Here is an 18,331-nt window from a genome sequence, read left to right as displayed (position 1 = left end):
TGTCGCAGATAAAAATTACGATCGATTGAATTTCTTTTCTGTGGTAATCAGTGTGACACCTAAACGTCGAGCTTTTTGTGGTCAGTTTTATTCTAGATTATCATAAAAGATTTTAGGTTTTTGAGCGTAAGATTGCATTGTCACTTCAAAAATGTTTGGTGGTCGTTTAGCGATATCATGGCTGGTTCGGTGTCGGTATTACTCAACCTCAAGTTCGCAGTAACTTCATTAACTTTTCCCGTAATTGGTCAGGAAGTGGTGAGGGAAATAACAGGGAGCAACTTTTACCTCGAAACTCTCAGAACGGAAGCGATCAACCATCTTTAAAACATTTCTCTTTTCGAAGCAAATTTTTAATTCACCTGGGCAGAGTTTTCATCTTAGGTCTGGAAAAGGGCATTGCATGTGGCAAATTTCAGCTTTCAAATGAGATTTATACAGGTTCGACATCATTCATATTGCCTAGGATATTGGTACTTTAAAGTCATCTAGCTGGAGAAACGGTTAATCATCGGAGAAGACAACCCAGAATATAGATATACGCATACGAACCATGTATATGTTATTTTGTGCTCGCAAGCTAGCCTACGTATTGCAGTTTTTTTATTTCTAGTTATTTCTAGATAAATTGAAAAGTGTGATCATCTGACATCTGTGTCTACTGAAGGGCTTTGCTATCCCATATTCTAAAGCAAGTGTATATACATGTATATATATATATATGGGCGTGTGTGTGTATACGAAAGACATAGGCTCATCTCTAAATGTCTTGCGTACTAAAACGAATCGCATATGATTATAAATAAAAGGAACGATCGAATCCAGCCCTTTCGATAGACCAAGCCTAGATATAGTATCTTATCTGTGTTGACAATCTCTCTGTTTTGATCGCGCACTGATTAGTTGCGTCGGATAGGGTTTTTTGACCAGTTTTTTGTGCAATGCATAACATTCGAAACAAAGCCCCATCTTTAATTGCTTGGCCACTGGCCACGTTTGAACTGCGCTTGAGATACGCAGTTTGAATTGGCCAGAGGCGGTTAAAATTGTGCCCAGCAATCAAAAAGTTTGATAAGCTAATGACGTTCTGGTAGCTATCACAACGAGGCTGAATTTTGACGCTTACGAGCCCCCAGACCGGCTTGACGTTAAAGTAATCTTCAGCAGTAACTGGTAAAAGAGCGACATTGGGCATCTCGCTATCGTGTTTGTCCCTTGTCTATCGCGATTCGTTTTCACGTTAACAACGTTAGATATTAACAGCTGATCGTTCGTTTATAGTTTCTCTTCCATTGCCATTTCTAGTCATTCAATAATCTGATATCGTGATGATTTAGAAATATCGTTTCTGCTCTAGCCTATTTCGCTGTTCTTGTAAGTGGGTCTAACTGTGGCTCGACGCTAGCCATCTTGCTACGATCTACATTAAAATAAAGGGGAAGACATTAGCAAATTTCACCCCGCTCTGGCTGTTCGTGAAGCCAACTCAAACGTCACCAAATATTCTAAATACCTCACAAGTATTTCGTCAGCATGTTACGTGCATACGGTGCAGAATAGTATGTATAATGAGCATGTACCATCGAAAGCAATGTGCAGGTACACCTTTGGCTCCTTGGCTTTCAAATTTTGGCGGTTCGATGCGGACTTGAAAGTGGCACTGATACACTCACTATACACATATACAATGCATACATTCATCTCATCAAAGGAAACAAAGCTGCCGCTTTTAAGTTACAGAAACCCTTCAATTTGATATTACTCTCTTTTTTTATTTGCACACAGACAGCAGTTAACTATCAGTTGTCATTAAGATGTTTCTTGTCATTTGTAAGAAACGGTCGGGTAGGCCAAACGAACAAGTCACGAGCTAACAGCGTCTCAGAAGACTCTCTGCTATCGTCTATTCGATTCTTCCTTTTTCGATATGCTATAGTCATCGGCTCTCGCTTCGCAGTTCCACCTATCAGCATCGTTAACGTTACTGTCATACGAAGGTCGATGTCCTCCGAAAAAAAGGACTTCGGGATGACATTCGGACGGCTACCAGTTCATCGGTGCTTCGCAGGCTGTTCGGGCTAAGGCGGGGGACTGGTAACCAAGAACCAACGGAGACTCAAGTAAACGACAGTAATAACAAAGAATGCACGTCACAGTGTGAACGATAAACACTTGCATAAAGTTCGCTTTTTTTTCTGAAGAGAAACTACTTAGCTTCCATGCGCAAGGTCAGCAACGCAGCAAAAATGGGAATAGGGTTCAAAGGCAAGAAAAGGGGAATGATCACAATGTCATGATTCGACACATGAGTTGAACGTATGCCAGGGCAATATATATATATATATATATATATCGGTTTTTACTGCGTAATATTATGGAGACTGGGAGGATTACTGACTACGCTGATAGATAGAAGAACGGATACGTCCGCTGTGGTATTTCGTTATCGACTGCCTCAGGACACTCAGATCTATGGTAGCACAGTTAGTTGCTTCTTTGGCTATGCCGGTCAACATTGATCACGGAGGACGACATGAGAGTAGTTTGTCATTGCTGCTAATATCTTTGTCAAATGCTGCCGATAATGTCGACGCGATCAATCACAACCAGAACAAAGGTCATAAAGTTGCTTTCTATGTACCTACATATGCCATATATTGAAAGCAAATTAGCGAATATAGGAATACATGTATACCACTACGAAATCGAACATTAGTGCTATAGATATAAAATAGGATTATAAAATTACTGATAAATAATATATTAATTTAGTAACACGCTTTTTTTAATCTGCGTGATTTATTTGTGCACAATAAATAAGACATTATGGTCTATAGCGCCGCCGAAAAGAAGATATCGGGACCAAGTAGCTAGCGTCACTCGACCACTGTGGGCGGTAATGGCGTCAGAACACGCAGACTAATATCTGGTCGCGTTCATTTATCCAATTTTCGTACAACTGAGTAGACACCTAAGAGTTTTAAGTTTCTTCGTTTACTTGGCCGGACGCGAGTCTTCAATCTGAGCTTGTTTCGTCATCCTAAAAAAGCGTATTACGTTTTTTATCCGGTACAATCATAGGCACTGCTTTAGATGGTCTCACTGCACTGTCCCAGTTACTTCATTGCAGTTCTCCTACCTGTCCTATCGTAAGTCCTTCGCTGTAATTTTTCTATCAGCTTATTTCGGTTTCAAACCGCTGCAGTGTTTGTGTCACCCCGGTAAATTTCTATGCTATTTGATTATGCTGTTTTATCAATTGCATATTATTATTAGTTGCTCCGACTGTTCAGTTACTCTAATTTAAATATTCGATCGTAGAGTTCTGGATCCTGTAGCAGGTGCCTGGCACAGCCTTCACCCTAATTAGCCCGCTGCTGTCCTACTGTTGACTTGTTACGGCTTTGACGTCATCTTGCTATTGCTTTCAAAACTGATCTAACCTTATAAACAGCCGTGTAACTATTAGAGTACTTGCGAAATAAGGCAAGTATCGATACTTTTTCAAAATTCGGTTCGACTACTTTTTGGAAAGGGACACCACACTAAGTGCTACGACAGAAAAGTAAAAAGAAAGGTCTGATTTTTTTGTAAAAAGTAATTTTGTGCCTGCCTATTGTGTGTAGAGTTTTATACTCAGGCAGTGCTGTTGCAATCTACAACATTCGGTGATATTGTGCCCGCTGTCACCCGTCTTGTATCGGCCTCCGGCCGTCGCCAAAGTGCATTTGATTTTTTTAACATAAAATGACTCTCATCAGACGCGTGAATCTTAATACTAGCCCCTTATCGCCCAATCCAAAGGCCTAAACCTAAAAAAGTTGCTTCAAACCACGCTAGTCAGACCCGTATTCGAGATAGTTCGCGTGTAGATTTACGCAGAGCTATGAACAAGGCAGTCCAAGCGTAAAACTCGGTTACTAAAAGAAACACACACATTAAATGAGACAAGATACTGGATATTTACCGGAGTTCTCATTCTTCTCTGGGCTGAACGTAAAGCCAAGTATTCGGTGGATAGCATCAGCTCTAGCGATAAGTGTTGCATTGCGTAGATACCGCGATCCGATCGAATAAATTCTTTCGCCAACTTTGCAACGATACTAATTGTTTGCGCGCACAAAAACATACCAATATATCTGGCAGCCTACTGCGTTTTGCCGATGGCTCACGTTCTTCAGCGCGGTCTCTCCTATTACGCTGACTCAATTTAAAATTACGATGACGACGAAAACCGAAGTCGTATTCACGATGACACCGCTCGGTCGTCAATAACCTCATACTGCATCGACGACTGCTGTGAATTGTCGACAGTGTAAATTCGGTATCATCGACGTCGTGCGCCTCACAGGGTGGTGCAGTGCGTCGTTTTCAATGGACAGCTTCTTTCTTCTTTTGCCGATGACCCTTCGTCGTTATCCCACTACTCCTACGAAAATCAAAGATGCCGACGGTTCCAGCTGACGCAACGGCACCGCAACATATAATAGCCCCAGTCTAGTAGAGATGAACTCGTTTTTTGTGTGCCATCAGCAAGAAGCAATAGTGGCTGACGTGTCGCTGCGCGACCCTAGTATGACAATGAAGACGGCAGAAATCCAGGGCGCGAACGAGCAGAGGCCAGAAGGCTTTCTGATAATTGTCCTGATCGATGGACGACAACACTGAAGATAGAAAAGGCAAGAGGCAGTGGAGTGCGATTCGTAGGAGGCTAGAGAAAAACGTTATCGTTAGTCTTGTCTATCGTATGTTGATTATTGTTGTTATTCAAGCTTCGGATGTTGTTATTGTTACGACACACAACAAATCATCAAAAAACACTGCCATCACCATTGTTATCGATGGCGGTGAACGGCCCTGCTGACGTTCACTAAGCGACGGTAGATAGTAGCAACGCTAGATCTATATATGCGAAGCTATATGGAGATGACGATGTTTCCTTGATACGCAGTCTTCTGCCCCTTCAGCTCCTCATCAGAACTCGCCAAAGCCCCAGAGGATAAAACAGACAGCGACGAAACGCATAAATGAGCCAACCATTACGTAAACAACGGTTTAAGGAGTTGCTGCTATCAAAATGGCCGTTGAAGTACTAGGATGTTCCATTGAACAGACGTACAGACGGCTATTGCCAGCATATAAATAACAACGTGATATTATTTCCATTATCTACAGTTTCGTCCCAGGGAGTTAAGCAGTAGTCACTCCTAACATATTGGACAGTTAATATATGCACATGTGCTTCTACAAGAAGAACTGATCGATTGTCGTTCCTATACATGAAGATACTGCAATGAAACGGGTGGATAGAATGGCAAGAGCTACAGTAAAGGATCCGGACGCTTTCTTGCCAATGATTGATGATTGGGCACCACCGTTGCTAAAGCATAACAGGGTCACTACAGACAAAGCAAATCTTAACGAAGAAATACATTGTCTCACAAACAAGACGATGTCGTAAAACTCGGCTACCAGCAGGAATGACAATGTGAGTGGGAACAGCCACATTGAAGTCAAACGATAAGGCATAGCGAGCAGAATTTAAGTTGGCATTTTTTTTCTATGAAATGGTGCTAATTTTATCGACCACTTAAGCTCGTTGTGTTGAAGAAAATTATGAGCGAAACAGCACAAATTTTGTCGGCTTTGTTACTATCAAGTATACCATAAGGAATATAGGTGCACACAAATTTAGAAAAAAACCGACGGTGGCAGGTAAAAAAGGAGGAAGAGGAAGGTTGTTTCGTTTGTTTTCGAGTTCCCGTATTTGAAGTATTCGAGAGGTTTCCTTTACATCCTCGTATAGGTATACCTTGTTACGTGCTGAGAGGCAGCCGTCTAAAGTGATGCCTAAACATTTAAACTCCCAACGTAAAGAACGCAGCTATACTTGAGCACAATGTTACACAAGTGTTATCAGCCCTTTTTTATTTTTATTAAAATATTATTTTAGCCTGATGACAAAAAGGACCCATATTAACAACATGTCTGTAAGAAAGGTTTTCGGTGCGTTCTATTTTGAATGGGAATTACTCGTCCTACAGTAGCAGAATCGCTTACATTCATCGAAGAGCGACCGCTTTCCATCTTTGTGATTAACTAAATCGATTACGAAGATATCAGAACACGCCGGGTCTCATGGTTTAGTCCATGTATAAATATATGCACTGGTATTGCTGATATCATTAGTTAATATTTTTCTTTCTATCAATTTACCTTAGTACTGAACGTAGTAGTTCAATGAGGTCGGTTCATGAATACATAGAACTCCGTAGAAACCCCACACGTTCCGCTCAGGACAAGGACTCACAGCAGCATCCAAACTGCTGGTTGCCTGTACTGTGAAAAGGAGAACCACACTCAAAATGTCGCGTCTAAAAAAGTCATGTTGACCGAATGCTAACACAGTATCTCTTTGTTATTAAATTAGTGAATTGGGTATCTCAAAATGTAAATTGAGCTATACCTAAGTTGGCGAAAGGTCGATTATTCGGGACGAAGTGCTCTTTATTTTCTACAAAGACAAATCTGTCAAAAAAAATTACTACGGGAACAGCACAAGGTCAAACTTTCGCTTTAGATTGGAATCAGATTAATGATTTAGATTTGTATTCTACCAATTCCTTGCATGTTTAGCTTAGGTTCATAATGATATCTTTGTTTAAAAGCCTAGCTTTTGTGGAGTGTAGAGGTATAGTAGGGAAACGGCGGCGTTCGTAGCGTTCTAGTCAAACTTAAGGTTAGTAGTATCAAACTCATAGATTTGTAGTGACATGCCGTCATGGCCGTGCTCACATATATCGAAACTGTGCACTAGATAGCAAAGTTGCCAGCGGTTAGGTCCTGGGTTCGATTTTCGTTTCAGAATTAATGATACTTCCAACGCATTTGACTTTTTAAGATCAGCAGATACATTTGGTATACTCCCCAGCGTCAAAGCATACGAAAAAACAAAACAGAAAGTTTCTATTTTGAACTTCGGCTGCAACTAGCAATTTTCACTATCGATTTAGGCGCTCCGCTCCCTGTTCTGTAAATGCTTGTTCGATAAAGACAAACATACCTCGATAATCTGCTGTCTTGTTAGATGCCCCTTATTACATGTGTAAATACATTCTAGGTTTCATGTAGGTATTGCAGAGAAAGATACTTTACAACGTCGATTGCGTAATGAAATATTTTTGCCCTTGCTTATTGGCTGTTAAATATTGTCTGTCAACAGGAAACAAAAGAAGTTTAATTGGAAGCTAAGGACACTGTAGCCATGTTAGATTTAGATCTCCCAAAAGACACACTCATTAACTGATAATGATTCCTGTGCTATTTTCGAGGTAAGCTGGATCTGCCTGAGATCGTAATGTCACCCTGTTACTGGTCGATGCAACTTTAAGCCGGATGACTGACGATCGATAGGCTAATCCAGTTTGACGATGCGGCGGCCGCCCATCATTTTCTCTTTATGGGCAAATTCAGCACTTCACTACGACGAGGATTGCGATGCATATTTCACAAGAAGCTACTCGAATATATGTGATCTTTGAGGAATGATGCGCGATTTCCCACGTCGAACATGCCGTATCATATCTGAGAACTTTGCATAAGCTTGGGCGAAGAATATCTTATTGACTTTTCTCACTATCGACCGCCCGCAGTAGCTTATACGGGTAGACACTTCGCTTTATAGTAAATTAAATCTGAGAGTCAAAATTTCTGCACGGATATGAATTACTGCTGCGGATTCAGATCATTTACGTAGAAATAGTTTAAACCTATTAAATCTTAGTTGGTTACTATCTCGTCAATTCTCTATAGTTTAAAGTGTTACTCGATAAACTTGTATACTTCGTTAAAGTTTGGAAGTGTCACATTTATATGATGATCTTCTTGTGAGTATGTCTGCGTTGATGAACATGACCCTTAGCTTCAGCCCTTCTATGAAAGGAAATCTTCGTTGTAGTGCCTGCACGACATCGACCTGTTGTCCGCTTCCCTATAGTAGGACCACAGCAGCTGTCCCCTGCCTGAGATCAACTTCGACTTAACGCGTAGTCAAAATAGTACCGATTCTTCCCGAATGCAATACAAATGATAACATTTTTTTCCTACCATCTGCATTATCATCCCACTGCGTCGCGTTGCTCTGAGTGCTCTCAACGGGTGGCTTTACAACAGACACTCCTCCTGTTGCTGCCACTATGTCCACCATTACCGCTCACGTATGCACATTTCCAAATCCACCAGGGAATTAACGGTACGTCGCTCCGCGCGGCGCGGGGATTTACGTTGGGTTTTATTCGGCCCAGCCGCCTCTGTGGCGCTCTTCCGGTCGCCTCCCTATAGAATCATGCACGCTTTACAAACAATTTGCTCATTTCTTTTCGATTCGCTCAATATCTAATGTTGTATCACCTTTGTTGCCAGATGCTCAGACACGAGACGAGTCCCGCCTGTGACTTATTGAAGAACGAATAGCAATGGCAGTTGTCGCTTCTCAATACCGCCAAGGCCCAGTCTAGCATCTAGTCATCTTACCATTTTTTTTCTTTCATAATGTCATACCAGATCACGTAGGCGGGAACTCGCTTGCTCATTTGCAAGTCGTCGATAGCACTCATGTACGATTGCACGTGGTGTACTACTTATTTGCACAAGGTCAACGACTCTTTATATATACATATATATGAGGATGATCTTAGAGTTTAGTATTAGGGAGGTCGTTGTACAAATTTTACTATAAATATGTAGGCACCGTGCGTCAACGCAGTGCTAAACAAATGATCACGGCTTCACTTTTAATCATGTAATTCGTATAGTTTACCTCAGTTCGTGAATATATAGTGTCTCTTACTTCAATAATTTCTGAGCCTACGTCTTTAAATCTGTAGAGGCTTCTTGATGTGAGGGAAGTGGTCCGATATGCATGGACTAGATCATAGAAGCCGCTGATACTGTTATTCAATCGCCCATCCACCAATTGCTACCATTTTAATCTGGGACCGGCACTAAGCCGCAGCGAGGCATCTCTTCCAGCGCCATGGGGTAAAGAAATAATATAGGAACCCCTAGCGAAAGACACATGTACGCAATAGCATTTCTACGCGCAACACTACACAAAGCACATCTTTGCGTGCTATAGTTATACGTAGTAACAAGCCTATACTTTACAACTGTAATTGCACGTAAATATACACATCAAAATTTACAGGGTACGCGCATAAATATTTGCACAGGCAGGTTGTCAATATTACCACGGTGCCAAGTAACTGGACGGTTATTAAACGTTCGATGTACGAAGATCCGCGTGGACACAACGTCGATAAACAATAGACTAGAGGGAAAAGCAGACAAAAAGAACTTTCACAACACAATCCTAGAAAAACATCGCTGCCAACAGTGGGGCCTATGGGATGACGCGCATGGCAAGCCCCCAAATCGTCACGGTACATCCGCGGAGACTAGCCCTTCGCGTATACTAGCAATGTCGAACTGCATTCAAGCAGAAAAATGCTGTAACATCGCTTAGTTGCGTAACCCAAAAAAAATGTTTATCCGCAACAATGCAAAGGCTTTATAGTGCAAAGATGTTTTACTGTCAGTTGGCTGTGTGGTACGGGTAGAGGCCTTGTCTGAAAATGCTTGTTCTTGAACCGTTCACAGCATTTTACTTATATGGCTATAGTATACATCGAGCTATATATATATATATATATATAGCATATACGAGCCCCACAACTGGGTACATCTTGTAATCCTAACAAAATCATAAAACCAAGCCATATCAGCACACGTAAACGATAAATAGAACTGGCTTGAATTGTAGTCTGCTGTTCTTTAAGTCCAGAAATATCCTGGCGTACTAGAATGGTTAGTTAGCCCTGTCAGTCGGCGTATTCTATTTGGTATTTACTTATTATATGTTCGGTTGTGGACGAATGCGGTCATGCAATAATGTAACGTATGTCCGTGCCATCCACACCCTGCGCTTCTCATTTCGAACCCTCCGCCGCCTGTCGTGCGCTGGTTGGCTAGTATAGATACCCGAATGTCCTACCAAGCTCGTTGGACATGTCTGGTAAGGAACTCTAGCTGGACAAGAAGATGATGTTTAAATAGATAACTATACCAAAGCAGCTATTTAAAAGGTGACGACCTAGTAAAACTAATAGGATGACTGGAGCTCATATGATCATTACAATGATGTGTGCGCTTGCGTTCCCAACATGTGTATGATGCACAACGATGTTGTGTATGGAGATTTAATCCCAATGGTGTACAGTTCTGCGAGATTTTAAAGAGAAATAAATAATAAACATTAGGTAAATTTTTGACATTCTGTATCATAGCACTGACGTGCCCTCACCGTACGTTATTATTTGCACGAAAAAAGCATTACAGGCCGTTTGTTGAACTTCGTCTTGAAAACATACTCTCACTTTGTGATAACAATCAATACAATCAGGTATTGAAAAAAAAAAAAAAAAAGCAGTAATGAACTGTTGTATCACTGCTATCAGTTATGCTGACAGGCTTCACCTAGAGAGTAGTTTATAATCTCGCCTCAAATTGTCCGGCAATCGCAGTTCTATTCCTGTTTGACGTCTATTCTCAAACTGAAAACACTTACTTTCTATTTCGTTCTCAGTAGAACTTATTCGTACCCTATATAATAACTGTTCGTCTTATCCTTGCTGTGCGAAAACTCGTTTACATTTTATTGATAAAGTCGGTAGTTTTGGCGAAACACTTCAATAATAGACTGAAATATCAGAACTGCCTGACTGTTCTGCGTTAGAGGAAATAAAGGAACCGAAACGGAAAATCACAAAGACCCCCTATTATTATCTCATTCTATTCACTTATTATGTACGTTAAGGGTTAGATACATGTGTAGTATGATAAAAGAAGGCAAAAGCTGGACCAGTTCTTGCTGACATTAGCCACTGTCCCGCCAGAAATCTCAGTCCGAATCTAGCGATGCGCGTACATCTATAAGGAAATTATAATAAAATTGAAAATTTTTATTTAGTGATTTGATATTGCCTTTTATATATACATAGCCCATATATGAACGGTGGACAAATGATGGTACGCAATGAAGCGATAATTATGTTGACCCACTGAACTTGCCAAGTCCTTGTACGTAATAGGTCTTCACCTGGCTGGTACACCAGGTAAATTCAGGTTTTCACCTGGTAAATTTAGTAAAGATACGTAACTTTTATGCGCTAGATGAACAGGGATTAATACAGCACGAAGCCCTCAAACTTCTTAACACTTGGAGTTTGCGGTGTTTCGTTGAACGCTGTAGCGTATAAAAGTTCAAAAAGGCGTCTAAATATTTGGCAGTTTTGAAAACTTTTCTCATTATATAGATGTTGATTTACTGAACAAATTGACATCGAAAAGCTATTTTTCTTTTCTACTAGATGATTCAATTACTTATTTATGCTGCTAACATTTTTTTCAATTACAAAATCATTTTTCTGACCGAAACATTCCTAAGCTCATCACTGACGATGACAAGATATGTAGTGTTCATTCAATTCTATTTATTTTCATCTGTATATCCATTTATATCTGTCTGGAGGTCCATTTCGGATTCTTCGCCTAGCGCAAAGAAGCTCCGAGAATGACTATTTCGAGATAATTGCCTGTCAACACGTCTCTTACTGCATCGGGTAAAGGAAGCGAGTTAACGTTACAGCATTGACGAGATAAGGCCGAAAAGTCCATTCAGGTTACGTGTAGAACACGCTACAATAACTTGCAGAGATCTTCCGTTACGTGCTCAAAACAGGCGTTGGCTCGGCCAACATGAATCACGGCACGCTTAGCTTTATCCTATATTGGCGTCTCGAAAGGCTCTTTCGAATTCACTAAAAATTGACGAAATAGAATCATCTTAAGAGCAAAACAGTTACGACCACCTAAGACAATTATATACCCATAAAGGAAAAAAAAAACAGTCGATTTTAAATGCTTTAAAAGGTTCTCGATAAAACAAACACTATATCAGGATCTATAATAGATTGAACAACGCAAGCTGGGAAAGACGGCAAATTTTGGCTGCCTATAAACCTTGTAAGAGCTTCGCTAAAATAATCGATGGATACCAAGCGTCCAAAAAAATAGATTAGATCGATGTAAAAAAACATTATATTGGAGATTTGTATTGTTCGAAGTATAGTAGCGGGTATGTAGTACGGGTGCAAAAAGTCCGTGAGAACTTTTTATGATTCACCAGTTACGCTCCTGAATAAAGTTAATGCGTTCACCCACGGCTCCGGTCAAGAGCGTTTGTTAAGCAGGTATTGAAATCACGCCGGAACGCAAAACTTTGGGTTGCTGCTCACCTCTCGCTATCCGATAAACGAAATAATGGCGTTGTACTCGAACCTGATAAAGAAACGGCAAGTTTCGTAGATTCATGCACACCGAATTACAAAGTTTGTATGATAATACGTTATTCGAAAGAGTCCGTGGGTGATTCACACACCCGTATACTATAATGATGTTATTATGCCGCGCTTTTCTATCTTGAGGATATCCAATTCGTAATAAAAATGAGATACTATTTCTGACCACACGTTTTGGCGTTCCGACAAGAGTCACGATATGAGAGAGTTCTCCAATCGAGGGATTCGACTCCAAGCGAAGATCACCTGTTGTATTTAAAACAGAATTTTTCTTTTTTAACTTGTCTTACAATTCCCTGCACATGGCTTAGTCTTACAGCGGACAACTAGAGGAGCTGCGATATTGGCAAATGAATCAGATTTACTGCAGATTGAATCTTAATTAACGGAACAATCAACTGAAGCGGCATCCGTCGAATAGTGTGAAAGTACTTTTAGTACTATTACGTATGGCCGGATTTCGACAGTTCCCAAACACATGTCTACTGTACACGTCTTGTTCGGATAAGGCTATAAATTGTTCATATTTATTATGTGAGAAACAATCATACTTGCTGTTACGCGGTTCTATACAACGGATCATCGGCTAATAACAGCTTATCGTAGCCACCGCCATATCTTCAATGGACTACGTGGCCGTTCATTCGCTATCGCCGTCACCAACAGGACGATAACATTAATTTTCATTTTGCCAAAAAACGCTTACTCCCGAACCAGCCGCTCACCAATCGATATGGCTCTGTATCATAGAACGAGAAAAAAAAAACAACAAAAAAAAAAAAAAGAAAAGAAAAAGCGGCAACTTATTTGAAAGTAGATGGACGCTGATCTCTCGCCAATAAATCCTTACTATTCATGGCTACGGCCCTTCTCATGCCTTCACAGTCCCTTCCTATTTTTGTTTTTGACTTTTAGGTGTTATTATTGTTGTTGTTGTTGTCTATTTCGTATCATTACTATTGTGATCGTATTTGAGTTCGTGGAATTGATCTCCTATCTCGTCATTGCTTGACTGGTATTGTTCATTAGAGTCGATCGCTACCGGAAATCGAAGACTGTTCGTGAGCCGCGTGTAACGAGACATCGTTCGTTGTAAAGCAGAAGCGAAGCCTCGCTCAAATTCCGTCAGCATTTAGAGGCGCGTCAAGTCATAGCGAATATTGTGACGGTAACGCTATAAGAAAGAATACGAATTCAGGACAGTTTTGTCTTCAGAACTCCACCTCAGAAAAGGGACAGAAGTGATTTTTGATCTATGTATATGTGGTACTATATATATAAATAGATGGGGAACGCTACGGCGCCCCTCATCAGCTGTAAGACAAGTTAAAAAATCAACCGAGCAGGAAGGTGACCGCGTCAGTCCTTTATGTATCAGCTACAGATTGAGACACGTTGAGAACAACACGTTTAGATGAATTCGTATTGTTTATAAAGCTAGGATAGTTACATGTGTGGCAATTGATGGCATTGATATGATTCAGTCTAGCTGCTGGTGTCAACAACTTGAAATCCTCAACTTCTATCGCCCGATATGTTTTCAAAAATATGAGACATTGATTTTTGAAAGCAACTATAATTTAAAAGCATTTGCATATACTAAGTACACTGAGCCATATGGATCATTACAAGGACATAATTACTAGTATTATATTTGTTATGTATTTGCGAAAACCAAAAACCCTCAGCACTCAAAATTAATCCTAAATAATACTAATATATATACGGTATACAGGATAGGCCTCTTCTCGTGTTCTGTGGTATTCTCGTGTGTAGTCTTCGCGGAAAAGAAGCGATGGCTCCCAGAATGACCTGCTGGAGATCCTGTTAGCTGCATAGGGCATGACGCGAGTAGAGTTCAGTATTTGCGATGTGACAGTTGATTTGGCCGGATCTTTGTTCGACCCGGCGTAGTATCGTTGGTGGCAACAAGGTTGACGGCTATGTGAAAACCCGTGTCGTTGTTATGATGAAGACGCTACTACTTTCAAATGCCCCTCAAGCTGTTGTTATTGCCGGCGTGCATTGTTAGATCATTCTTCACTTGCTGAGGCAGGAACCTAGAAAGGATTCACTACAATACCGGCTGGCCGGCCAACAAGGGGCATACGTAGTAGTAGTAAGCGGTCGCAGCTTACCAATGGCTCGATGACAGCGCTTATTAGTATAAGTAGCACCAAAGTTCGTTGATGTGGATCGTTTTGATCCTGTATAGATCCTTTCTGCATAAAAAGTACGCGCCAGTCAATAGCTTTCTCTGGGTGAACCCTCTCACCATCATTAGCATACTGTCTCGACGATATTGAGATTATCTTTTGATGTAGTTTCTTCGGCCAACACTCTTGCTTCTGAGAAATCGAAATACAAACACCGAGGTAGCACCGCGCGGCAAGATCGTCGTCGGTAGCGACAAACATACAGAGACACTTACGTAAATGCTGAAGGACAGCTTCAAGTAGATTCAATCCCACAGATCTTTTCAGTAAACCGTCTATGTAAATCTACAAAATCGCCGCTTGTCCCGTCAGGCTGCGGCGGAGCGGTAAAACCTCATAATTCGTTGCCGATAATTCAAGCGGGGATCAGCCTTTTCTTAGAACGAAGAAAAGATATACATTGATCGAACTAGATAGCACTGTACGTATGTGCAAAAAACACAAGGAATCAATAAGAGGGAATAGAAACTGGAATCGAAACAAGTCGAAACCCACGAATCAGATTCGAGAGAAATAGCAATTCACCTGTTGCAGAAGACACAACGCTTCTGCCCATATTAGAGCGGGCTCGGTGGACTAGTAAACGATAGATTCTGCATAGTGACGATGGCAGACATTTGGTCAATGAGACGAAGCCAGCCAGCCAGCCAGCCAGACAACCCGTTCGGGAGATACAATCGATACTCGTTCGAATACTGGATCTTTTCTGGCGTCTGTTCATCCTATTATTATTAAGTTGTTGTTATTATTATTAGATTAGACACCTGTTATAGTAGTAACAGCACACAGTTTTGCTTATGATCAAGATTTTGGAGCAGAGTTCATTTTATATGTTTTCGTTATTTCTATATTTATTATTTCTGCAATTATGCGATGATTGTTCCTGCTGTTGTCGGTTCGCTGAGAAGCATTATATAGTTTGCGTATTTTTATTTGGGGCGAGCAGAAAAACAAATTGAAGACATCTTGCAGAAGCAAAGCGAATTGACACTATGTGGGGTTCGATACGGATCCGGATTTTGTGAGGCGGCCTCAAATGCACCCGACGAGTATATATGGTCAATTTACAAGCAAATTAATTATCGATATTTTCCGCATATCAACGGCAGGACTACTATGCTATTCCAGTCAGATGGGGGGTTTCGGAATTTTGAAAATAGTTTAAACATTCGACCAATAGGTAAATGTAAGCTATTGCATACGTTCTCTACATACACAAATCGTGTAGTATTCATACAACATGCTAATCAATTGCCTATTAATCATTTTTATGGCGATCCTATCGTCGGAACAGATGAATATCAGCAAGATAACACCGCTTAATAATAACGAGCCGTTTACACGGTCCTACCGAGCTTTTATGACACGCAATATCAGCGCCTTTGCAAGGACGGAGCCTCTCGGCTTACGTCGGCAGAGTATATGGGAAAGTTTTCCCGTATTTCAACGAGGACCCGATTCGGCATACTCTGTTCACCGTACTAGTTTCTCGTTGAATCAGCCGATTAACAAAAATTATATTAGAACCGTCTTCAAAAAGGTTAGTACGCATATACAAATGTTACGCGCCTTTGATAAATAGATGCGATAGATGAGCATAAAGTAAAAGCCAAGCAAGCTTAGGCCTTGTCGTCGTATGGGGATGGGTCACATTTTTCGTTTCTGTTTTTCAACTTACGTGAACCATAGTAGTCTACGTCTCGAGAGATACCTTCGATTTCTATTTATTCGGACGTACATACGCTCACATGTCCCCGACTGACCCAGGACACATGAGGTGGCCTTCTGCCTAGAGTATTTGTGTTTCTATAAATAGAAAAAGTGAATCGATATACAATCCGGTGCTGCGATTCTGCCGTATCTCATATTTATCTAGACGCTAAATCTTGTAAACAAATCATTACACAGCTACCCGTATATTTCAAACGCTGACTTGAATCAACGGTCCGTCCGACAATAACAGCCGCATTTATATTTGTATAAATTCGATTACAAATCCCACACTACAGGATATCTTTTCATCATTTACACATGTATTAATCTCTAATTTGTATTCTTCCCATCTCATCGATTCATTCGTGCGCGTACGTATTCTACAACTACGGTAGGACAAGTGCCCAAGCGGTTCGTAACATTGCTTCTGGGTATCTTTTCGACGACAACCTGGTTGGTTCATCAGCGTACCCATTATGCTACCGAGAACCACTGGTGCTAACGTACAGCATAACTTCGGACTGCTCACCTAGGATAGCAAGACAGAACAACAACACAGAGGTAATAATACAACGATTATATTTAGACTTAGCCAGCTGCTGCGGTTGTTGTTGTTAGAGCCCGTGCGTTTTATAGAAGAAATAAACCTTTGTTTGCGATTCGTTCCTCCGGCCGGTATCGTGTCTTTTGACGGTGAGCATCCGCCAAAGAATAACAAGGCATGCCTAATTTTGTCTGCTGTTTCCAATGTGCGACAACACAGCATATTGTCTACCATAGAAATCGCTCTCGCATTTGTGTACATACGCAAACGAACCGATTTACATGGCCGCCCCTGCCCCAGTCCTTGGTTTTGATAGCGCCCCATAGAATGGCATATGGCATACCTTCTACCTGTTATCTATCGTAAGTCTAACTTGACTCTATCTCCCTCTGACTTTCAGTTATGCACAATTTTTACTATGGAAACTTTTGATTTCCATGAGTAATCTAGGCTTTAACCAGGGGGATTGGTAGGGAAACAAGCGTTAGCTATTTGCTACTTTATAACGCATAAACCTTAGCCGACCCTTCTGGGAGCAACATTTTCGTCTAGTATGCGTGAATTCTGTCTTGCACTAAATGCTATGGAGAAATTGTTTGATGCTCTCTAATCTGATCATATCCTTTCGTATATAATGCCTATGGCTTGTAGGTATAACAGCCTATGTACGATGATCCGATAGCGGAGCACGTTGGACCATTAAATTCAGTTCTGTTTGCGTAATTGCATTCAAATTCGAGGAACTTTCGCGTAACGGTAGCTCGCGATTCTCGAGAACAGACCTTAACGTTCCAGTAGGAAATTTGTTACCTTTTGTACCAAAAAGCACGAGCTAATACTTTAATATTACTCATTGAATTCTTATAAAAAGCTTTGTCGTGATCATGCATAATTATTGCTCCTTCGCATTAAGTACCTGATAGGTCCTAGACCCTTAGTGAGTTTATAGGCCAGATGTTGCTATCACAAATAATGCTGGCAGGCCAGGACGATGGACGACCAAAACAAGAACGTCCGATCGCTTTAGTAAAATATAATGACAAATTGTAATTATGAGAAAGCGCGAGATCTGTGTTTGTGTTTCGAGTGCTTCCGAGAGCATTACTCTCGCCATTCATCGCCACTATCAGTTATCTCTTTCAATTCAGGGGGCTAATTGTGATATTATACTAGTAAGGCAAACTTAATTAGTGTTAGTTTCGAAGAATCTTATTTGATATATTTTGACCTTGAGGAAAAGCCGTTTCTGTTGTCTGGATAACCCATGTCAATCAGCTTCAATCTCGGCTTCGTCTGAGTCGCGCGCTTACAGCTTAGGTGTAGTATTCCCTCACGGACTGTCACTCGTTTCTCAAATTGTAGTTACCTCGAACCGCTATACTGCTATACCATTATGCAATTGATTAATTACATCTCAATAGAAAGTGCTTTACAGCCTGTTT

At 40.9% G+C, this 18,331-nt stretch overlaps 1 protein-coding gene across 6 annotated transcripts in view; it reads left to right on the top strand.

Moving 5' to 3' along the window:
• Nucleotides 1-18,331, top strand: part of LOC147755927 (uncharacterized) — a 57,608-nt gene that overhangs the window by 37,039 nt on the left and 2,238 nt on the right. For 4 of the 6 annotated variants that reach the window (XR_015327370.1, XR_015327369.1, XR_015327367.1 and 1 more), the window contains exons 2-3: nucleotides 15,927-16,172; nucleotides 16,741-16,906. Coding sequence is in view for 1 of the 6 variants with exons in the window: in XM_086988464.1 (XP_086844590.1) it covers nucleotides 16,741-16,906 (166 nt within the window). In the remaining 5 variants the exon portion in view is untranslated. The remainder of the gene's footprint in view (nucleotides 1-15,926; nucleotides 16,173-16,740; nucleotides 16,907-18,331) is intronic. The other 2 variants (XR_015327368.1, XM_086988464.1) reach the window with 1 other exon arrangement.

This window comes from Varroa destructor, unplaced genomic scaffold, assembly GCF_002443255.2.
Source record: "Varroa destructor unplaced genomic scaffold, Vdes_3.0 BEIS01000004.1, whole genome shotgun sequence".
Taxonomy (NCBI): Eukaryota; Metazoa; Arthropoda; class Arachnida; order Mesostigmata; family Varroidae; genus Varroa; species Varroa destructor.
This window is presented reverse-complemented; position numbering and strand designations above follow the sequence as displayed.